Raw genomic sequence first — 9,239 nt, forward strand, 5'->3', positions numbered from 1 at the left:
AATTATTCAGCAAACCTGTTTTCCCTGGGAGCTCAGAGCAACACAAGTCTGCTTTGGATCAGCTCAGAGTCGCTGACGCCATGGGCTCCAGCTGCTCCAGGTGTTGGTCACAGGGAGCAGGCGACACTCACATTTGGCAATGACATCCAGGATCACATTGAAAGGGATGAGAGCACCGATCATGAACAAGAGGGCCGTTGTGTCCGTGAGGGAGAGCTTGGTGGCCCCGTGACCGTAATAGAGGAACCCGATTATCAGGGACATCAGGCAGGCCTCCGCCCCGTGGATGAGGAGGGTTGGCAGGTCTCGGAAGTCGTTGGAAATCTGACGACTTAGAGAACAAAAATAACAGGTGCCAGGGGAACAACGTACACTCGTCCTGTGACCTTGACCATGTCATTTAATCTCTGTAAGCCTCGTTTTTCTCATCCTGTAAAATGGGGACAGCCATGCCCACCTCACAGAGTTACTGCGAAGAGCAAATGAGCTCACTGATGAAAGCATCTGTCTCATGGTAGGTATTCAGTAAATTGGCTGTTACTTTTATCATCGATGTATCTGCCTTGTCATTTAACTTAAAGAAGTCATCCTGAGGAAATAACCAATCAGGTGCATAAAGAGATGTGTTCAGGATGTCGGCTGTAGTTACCTGTAATGGCAAAAGCCTAAGAATCATCTGACCATCAGTATGGACTCAGAGAGGAAATGCATCATGACTAGATTGAAATGAGGAAGACCTGACCAGATGAGAGGTAGCAGCACTATTTCGATGAAAAACAAAACGAAACAAACCAGTTACAGAACAATATGCGGAGCATGATCCCATTTATCTACTGAAATGTTTATGGGCCCCAAAACATGATCAGACCAAACACTGGGTCTCTTGTCCTCCAAGGACTGGCATGACAGGAAACCTTCCCTTTCCACCTGAGGTTCTCCTGCATTGTCTGAATTTTTCACAATGGTACTAGGTGATTTCTATGATCATCAGGCCAGTAAACATATTTTGATTTTGTTTAAAAAATTAAAATAACAGGAGTGCTCTGTATCACCGGGAGGGCTTGTGCTGGTCTCAGTGAGGAGGGTTTTCTCAAAAGACTGACCTCTTCGATCACTTCAAATTCTAGTTCCTCCTTGAAAATCCCTTCAAATAGAAAGAGCTTAATTTGCTACAACAAAGACTTTCGGGGTGTGGTGGGGTAGTGGAGGCATGAAGGGGCAGACAATTACCGGATTAGTGTGGCAAACTGCTGCACGGGGCCGGGCAGCTTGGTGGGAATCAGGAGGTTGTTGATGTCCTTTTGGAGGGTCGGGCTGTCGGGAGGGAGAGTGCGTCATGGAGCCGTGGGGGTGGACACCTCCTGCAGGGTGCTCTCTGCCACGGGCCACCCAGCCCGCCTACCTCTCTGCACAAGTGCCCATGCCTGCCTCCCTGGCTTCCACTCTCCATAGGAAGTCATCAAAGTCACACACTTTTTCTCGAAACAAGGCTGCAAGTGACTGTGCCTTCTCCCTGGTGGCCACTTCCTGTTCTCTGCTTCTCCTGTCAATGCTGGTCAGGTCCACTGCAAGCAGAGGGTGTAGAGGTGACCTGGTCCCTGTATGCGTTCACAGGCGAGGAGCTCGGTACAAGCCCAGCCCACAGTGCTGGTCAGCCCGGGTCCAGGACATGCTGCCCACCCCTCTGCAAGTGGACCGTGAAGTGACGGTCAGAACAGAGAGGGGCAGAGAGCTGCCCAGGGCTGGCTTCCGCCCTGCCAGGCCTGGCTGCATCTACAGAAAGCCTGCCTCAGGGATAGGAGCAGTGGATCAGGTAGGGAGCAATAGAGGAGGCCCTTGGGCCCCGGCCCCCTGTCCCACCACCCAGGCTCATTATGGGGACATCCCCAGGACAGAGAAGGAGGCACTAGACTTTTGGAGCTAAAGGCTGTGGCACAGTTATGCCCTGGCTCCAACTTCAGTTGTCCAAGCAGCTTGTGGTGAGGACTCGGCCTGCCAGGTGTGTTGTCCCTGGGGAGAAGGTGGGCTGGCCAGGGCGGGGCTGAGCAGTCTGGGCTCCTGGCTACTGTAAATTAGTAATTTGGCATCTCAAGCAGCCTGCCCAAATGGGAAGAATGTTTTGGCTGAAGGGTGCCAGGGCTCAGCCACCTGTAAATAAAATTCTCACTGCTCCCAGGGGAGGGCACCAGCGTGACAAGTTGGAGAACCAGGCTGACCTGCTGTTGCCTCCATTAATGGCTGTGAGGACACCTGGTGGCCCCAGACCACAGCCCTCCTCTCAGGGGCCCTGCCATGCTAGAAAGGCACACCTACCCATCACAGCAGGGCCGGCCCAGCCCAGCCTTGATCCAACCCAAAGGGGTCTCCCCTCCCTTCATTTCTCCCTTCCTCTTACCCTCTTAACCTCTCTGTCTCTTCCCTCCTCCTATTTTCATGGCAAATCTCAAGGCAAGGTAATGTCTAGGAAGGCTCTTGTAAACTGTGATGTGTCCCCTGAGCGTGCAAGGCTGGAGCTCAGAACTCCAGACTCCCTGGGCACTGCCAGGCCCTGCACCCCAACCAGGCCCTGAATTGGCCCTAGCGTGTATAGGCAAGAGACCCCATCAAAAAAAAAAAATGATAATATAAAACAAGAAGAAAAAGAAAAAAGAGGTTTTTTTTCTTTCCTAAGGTCTGTTATGGGCGTTTGACATTTAGTAACCTCTCTCCAGAGTTACTGCAGTTTTTCCCTGTGGCCAGGTTGGCAGGTGCCCTCTGCCCCCTTATCTGGGGACGGCTGACCTGAAGTTCACACACTGCAGGAAGTCAGCCTGGCATCTGAGCACAGGGAGGGAGCATGACCTCTCTACGAGTTCACAGTGTGAGAGCACAGGGCGAAGGCTGGCGGGCGGAGGGAGTGCCCATCCTAGTGGCGGGCTGGAGGGTGGGTGTTGGAAGGAAGGGGTGGGCAACAGGGCCAGGAGTCTATGCGCACAAGAGTGGCTAGGTCAGACGCTGCTTTTTCTCAGGTCCTCATTTCGAGCATTTGCTGCCCACACCCCAGTCCTCTGTCCTGCTCTCCTGAAGCCTCTGTGAATTTCTCCCCTGAATCTTTTCAACAAGCTTTGGCAGGGTTGGGGGTGTGGGGTTGCCCTGTGTACCAGGCCACAGGCCTGGCCGGCTCACCATAGAAGTCAGCGGGGTTGCTGTATCGAGGACAGGGGTGGCCGACTGCCGTGAAATACTGGACCATGTGCTGGGCTGCCCCCAAGTAGATGGTGGTGCCGGATGCCATCAGGAGGACCAAGTCAAACAGCCTGAAGATGTCCGACCGAGGCTGGTGGAGGGAGATGAGCACCAACCTGTTGCCTTTGGCCAGCCTGGACAAAGTTTTCACCAGGTTGTGGGCTGTGAAGCTGTCGAGCCCAGAGGTGGGTTCGTCCAGAATGAGGATTCCTTGCCGACAGAGAGAGGAGCCTGGTAAGTCAGCAGGACTCTGGCTGGACCAGGCCAAGCCAGGGAGGTGACACAGGCCTTTCACGCCCCATCTGGCACCCGCAGGCCTCACCTGGGTTCCACAAGAGCTGCACCCCAATGCTGACTCTCCGCCGCTCACCCCCTGACACCCCCCGCAGGTAGACGTTGCCCACGCGCGTGTTGGCACACTGCCTCAGCCGCAGCTCAGCGATCACATCGTCCACCTGAAGGGGAGAGGAGCCCAGGGCTTCAGGGGCCACCTCCACAGGCCTCGCCAGACATAATTGCCCCAGAGTGTAAAAACGCCTGCTCCTCCAGGCGGCTTTGAAGCTCCAGCCTTTGTTTCCCTGATGCATGGTTTGTTCCCTGCTTCTGTCCTGAGCAGCTCTCACATGCCTACCGTGCCGTGTGTCAGGAATGGGGCCATGTGCTGGGGACAAGAGAGTTGGGCTCCCTGCCTACATGGAGGACCACCAAACAAGTAAATAAATACTCGTCACACATTTTGCCACCTGCCATGAAGGGAACCAGAGGGGCTGAGATGGCTTACAGAGGGTTACGGGGCTTTAAAAGAGTACCGAAGGGCAGCGCTGAGTACCTGGTAGAATTTTCCAGATGAACGAATGGTGAGCTGGGTTGCTCAAACTTGACTGTGTGGTTGGGCCCTGAGACAGGGAGGGAGGGCCGGGGAAGGGACGGATGTCGTGGCTTCTTGGGGTCGCCAGGGTCAGTTACTTACCCTTTTGTTACGCTGGGCCTGGGAGAAGGTTCTGGGCAGGCGCAGCTGGGCAACAAAAGCCAAGGTCTCACGGACGGTCAGGTTGGGAAGCAGCTGGTCATGCTGGCGCACGTGGGCCACAGACTTCCTCACCAGCTGGGGCGTGCTGGGCTGTCCGTTGATCCAGATTTGGCCTGACTTAATCTTGCCTCCGTGGCCTCGCCCAGTGATCACATCTAGCAAAGAGGATCTCCCACAACCTGCAAAGCCACCGAGACATCCCTGAGATCAGAGATTCTTCGGGGGCCAGCCTGGAAGCCACTGCTGCCTGGACTGCTCTGTCCTTGCAGAAGTGACCAGCTCCTAGGGGAGATGGCACAGTGGGAAGCCTTAAATAAGGGAGCCCCAGCAGCTGGAGTCTGAGGCCTTTTGCACAAAGCCAACTCGAGAGGCCTTGGGGTGCTAGAGGCACATTGATGCTGCGGGTTGAGGCCAGGTCAGCCAGTGGCTGCATGACAGAAGGATGGAATCCCGGCCTCCACAGGCATGTGTGGGTCTGGAGTGTATGTCCCCTCCCCCAAAAGCAAGGCTGTCATTAATTGTACTCACGAAGCTTAACTATTTTAGGCTGGCAAACATGCCAGCAATATTTCATTGTTCAACTCATTGGGCTCAGAAGTTGGCATTGTGGGAAGGACTAATTTGGAGATGTCTTTTAAAAATGCAAAAATGAATCTATTTTCAGAAATAAGGGAGGAAAAAATAGAGAAATAACAGATGTGGAAATGACTTTAAAATTACAGCACAGTGTACATGCGCGTTCTGCATTTCTCTCTACCCTCTACACGCTCTTATTTTTTATCAGGGGTGCTCTTCAATCTGTCTAAGAACAAATGGTCCATTGCACACAAATTCACACCATCCACTTCTGAATGGCACAGTGATTGCTCTGGATTTGGGAAGGTAAGTGTCAGATTGCACCAGGTTTCTGAAAGCATTCAATGTGACTTTCTTGACAGACGTTGAAGCTGTGAATGAATCTGAGAACACCTTCTTGCAAACGAGCTGGGGAAAAGCTCTGTCCAGTCTCCCTGGGTGGGGTTTTGGTTTCCTTACTGTAAATTTCCTTTTGGAGAGTAAATTTTCCAAGTTGTTTTCAAACAAGGGAAGTGCCAATACATATCATGTAACAACTTCTCCTCGCCATATGCAAGTGACTCTTGCAGGAGCCTCACAGCCCTCGTGCAACAACCAAAATTCAAGAAGCTTCTTCAGTGATCCTTCTGCATAGGGGCCACAGGTTCTCAGGGTGGAAAGTGACCTGCACGTTGCTGCCTGGGTGCACCTCCTTCAAGGCCCCTGAGAACTTATGTGGAGCAAAATGGCCAGTAGAGAAACCAGAAAGGTTCCTGCACACAGCTTAGCCTCAGATGGCAGATCTAGGCTTTCAAAGCAACATTCTCACTGTGGGGTCCCAAATCAGGGAGGAGAAAGGCCACATTTCCTAAACAAAAGTTTGTGAGAAGTGAGTGGTCTTCCCAGCACCTGGTAAGATTGGAGAGACCCTTATGAACCAGGAGAAAACACCCTCCAGAATCCAAGACCCTTATAAGACGGCTGGAATCTCCAAAGCGGTAAATTCATTCACTGCAAAACCTCTCTGGCACTGCAGATTTTATAGAAGAAGCTAAAATGCCTGGGGCTGTTTTAGTTTATTTTGAAGAAAATTATAACCATTTTTTTTTTTTTTTTGGTGAGTAGAGTAAAAGTCATAGAAAGTGTTATTGATAAACCTTTCTAAGAAATTATTTTAACTATTTCAGCTAAGTAAACCTGAAGTTAAACAACTCTGAACCTAGGGTCAGAAGACCTGGAGACGACCCAGTGTAACCTCTCCAAACTTTACTTTCCTCCGCCACAAATCAGAAACGTGACAGTTATAGGCCTGCGTGTAGTGAGGGTTAACTAGGATGACTCAAGGGCTTTGTGGAAGCATCTGGTAAGTGCCTATGTGTCCACTAGATTCTTAAATCGTGAAGGGGAAGCAAACATAACAAGAAAAGCCACCAGGGGTTACAAACAAAAATACTTGGCCTATGGAGTATCCATTTTATCCTTGTTTAGATCAGCATTGCCGAGGTAGGGGCCACAACAGGGTGGGACTTGACTCGTGGGGTTGCTTCAGTTACAAAGTGCATTTATGCACATTATCTCATTTGATCTTTGGTTAGACAATAAATAGAACTTCCTTATCTGAAGACTGTAAAAATTTAAAGCAGATGGTTAAAAAGTTGAGTAATCTGTAATTCTGGAAATTATTAATTAAAAGATAAAGTGCTCTCTCTAATACAATGTAAGGGAGAAATGCTTTGATATCTTAATCAGGAAGCCAAAGTTCTAGTTCTAGGTCTGCATTAAATTTATGTCCTTAGGTAGATAAAACTGTATTTCTCTAGATTTTACTCTCCTCATCTGTCAATGAAGGTGTGGGGGGAGGGGCAGGAGGACACTCCAGAAGCATTGAGGGCTACATCATTTGAACATCCTCCTTTAAAGATGCTCTCGAACTGGTAAGGACGAAGAAAGGTAGAAGACAATGACAAGAATGAACTCTGTTCTCCAAGACCCCATTCGACTCTGGCATTCTATAATATTAAGTTTGGCCTGCTGAGGCAACTACTTGAGGCACTCCAAGAATCTAGATCTGTGCAAATGGTTAAAGGTCATGTCAGCCTTGCAGGGCTGTGCCTACCCGCTGTCTGACCATAACCTGGAATCCAGCTGTGGGGGAACAATGAATGAGTGCTCCTTGTGGCGGAGGAGTCCCCTGAAAAGAACATTAAATTCTGAAGCTGCCTGATGATCTTGGAAAGCTTTGTGCTTTGTCTCCACACAGGTGTTAACCAGAGACAGAAGCTCTGACCGTCTACGAGAGGCACACTCACGATTCCACACTCATGATTCTCAGCAAGTACTTGAGAGCAGGTGAGTGGAGGAGCAGAGCTTTGAGCCCAAGGGACCAATCTGCATCCCACTGCCCCAGTATAGCCCCTTGGTGGTACCTGAGCTCCCGATGATGGCCAGCATCTGCCCGCTCCTCACTTTGAAGCTCAGGTTCTGGATGCCTGGCTCACAGGAGTCCTTATGAGATGTCCAAGGCATCTTGAACTGAGCCAGCTGCTCAAACCAAAGCAACTGGGAGGCCACATCCACCTGGGAGGAGACATTGGCAGGTTCCTCAGAGAGCCAGATGGCTCAGGGGCTTCAGTAACTTCTGTTCGGCTCTCTACAGGAGGCATCCTCCTGCTGACACACAACAGGCCTGAGCGGCTCCCACCCAGGGTCTACCCAACATAGAAGCTGGACATGGAAAGCATGTGCAATAGCAGAACAGAAATAAAATACAACACGAAGTAAAATGATGCCTGCTCTCAAGAATAATAGTAATTTACTAATAATTTACCAAATGCTTACTATGTGCAAGGCACTGTATTAACCAATTTATGTCCATTATCTCATTCAATCGGCACTGTAAACCTATAACATAGATATGATTATAATCCGTTTTACAGATGAAACTCAGAGCAGTTAAGTCAGTTGCTCAGGGTCACATAGCTAGCGAGTAGCGGAGCAGAGAAAGGATGTGTCATGGCTCATTTGCTTGTCCTAACTCACATCCACAGGAAGCCGGACTTGAGCCTCTGAGGTTCACCATCCCGGGCCCCACCGTATTCCATCTGGGCCACCTGGGGTCTGACCCAGGGGAGGTGTGTGGGAAATAGGGGTCTTTGAAAGTGATCAGGGGACTCTGGAGAGCCTTCGAAAGGCACTTGCACTTTAAATATTTTATTAGCTCCAGCAACAGTACATTTTACCAAAAAAAAAAAAAAAAAAAAAGAAGAAGAAGATATAAAAGTGAATAGAATCTGCATAAAGTCTGCAGTTTAGTTAATAGTATCATACCGTAATTGATAATTTTGCAGTCAGTAAGCAAGCTGTTAACATTAGTGAAAGTTGGACAAAGGGTAACGGGAACTCTGCACTATTTTTGCAACTTTATCAAAAGTCTAAAGTTATTTCAAAATATGAAGTTAAAAAAGAGTTTTATAGATTTTTTTCCCCCATAGGTTCACACAGTTGGCTTTATGTGTTAACAAAGTCTCATTCTTTATGCCTCGCAGCCTCTAGCTGTGACATGCGCAGTAGGAGGAAGTCGTCTAACACGTGAGGCAACGGGGACTGGACCTGTCTTTGTGAGCAGAGGACCCTCAGGATGAGCTCACCCTTCCCTTCCACTTGGCTTTCCTGCCCGCTCCTCCCACCTTATTCTCAGGTGCGCCTCTACCTGGTAGCTGAGGTCTCGAACCTCCAAGGTATTGGACCGGCCGCTGTAGGTGAAGTACAGGCTGTTGTCACTTTCAGAGGAGAACAAGCTCTCCTGGGTGCCCTGCAGGGAGACACGACAAGCTGAGAGGCTCCTTCGGAAGCCACTGAGGACGTAGGAGAAAATGGACGAAAGAGACAAGAGAGGTGAGAGCAGCAGCTCCTGTGGTTGATTGAGATCTCGAATTGACAAGACACGCATTTGGGCAGGTGAAACTCAATGGCTCTGAGAAAACAGCAGCATCAGTGCGGGCTTGTCTCCTCTTCTCCGCAGAGGGAGTTTTAGAACCTCCCCCCAGTACAGCTCCCGGGCCCAGGGATCCCCACCTGCAGTCCGGTGCAACCTGAACCTAAGCAGCTTGTGCTGGACAAGTCCAGGCTCGGACCTGGAGAGAGCTTTGTGAGTGTCCGCTCTGGGAAGACCTGCGCCGGGAACTGGCCTTTCGTCCTCTCCCCGCTGCATCTGACTTTATACTTCCTAATGCCAAACCGGCCTTACGGATCCAATATGTTAGAGAAAAACAGCTATCAACAGGCTAACGCTCAGTGTTTGTGAAGACGTCATCCTTAGAAACGTTACATCTTGTTCTGATGAGGAGTTTTGCACAACGAAGCTATTCAAAATGCTCTTGGGAGAGTTCAGAGAAAGTCCCGTCCTCCTCCTCCTCCTCCTCCTCCTCCT

At 50.2% G+C, this 9,239-nt stretch overlaps 1 protein-coding gene across 1 annotated transcript in view; it reads right to left on the reverse strand.

The window, feature by feature from the left end:
* The window catches only part of ABCG8 (ATP binding cassette subfamily G member 8), a 15,445-nt gene that overhangs the window by 3,153 nt on the left and 3,053 nt on the right, over positions 1-9,239 (reverse strand). Inside the window, exons 2-8 of the mRNA XM_011361422.2 lie at positions 8,520-8,621; positions 7,237-7,387; positions 4,196-4,434; positions 3,548-3,680; positions 3,166-3,435; positions 1,403-1,565; positions 1,231-1,314 (exon numbers count right to left, since the gene is read on the reverse strand). Of these exons, the coding sequence (XP_011359724.1) occupies positions 1,231-1,314; positions 1,403-1,565; positions 3,166-3,435; positions 3,548-3,680; positions 4,196-4,434; positions 7,237-7,387; positions 8,520-8,621 (1,142 nt within the window). The remainder of the gene's footprint in view (positions 1-1,230; positions 1,315-1,402; positions 1,566-3,165; positions 3,436-3,547; positions 3,681-4,195; positions 4,435-7,236; positions 7,388-8,519; positions 8,622-9,239) is intronic.

This window comes from Pteropus vampyrus, unplaced genomic scaffold (assembly GCF_000151845.1).
Source record: "Pteropus vampyrus isolate Shadow unplaced genomic scaffold, Pvam_2.0 Scaffold66, whole genome shotgun sequence".
Lineage (NCBI taxonomy): Eukaryota > Metazoa > Chordata > Mammalia > Chiroptera > Pteropodidae > Pteropus > Pteropus vampyrus.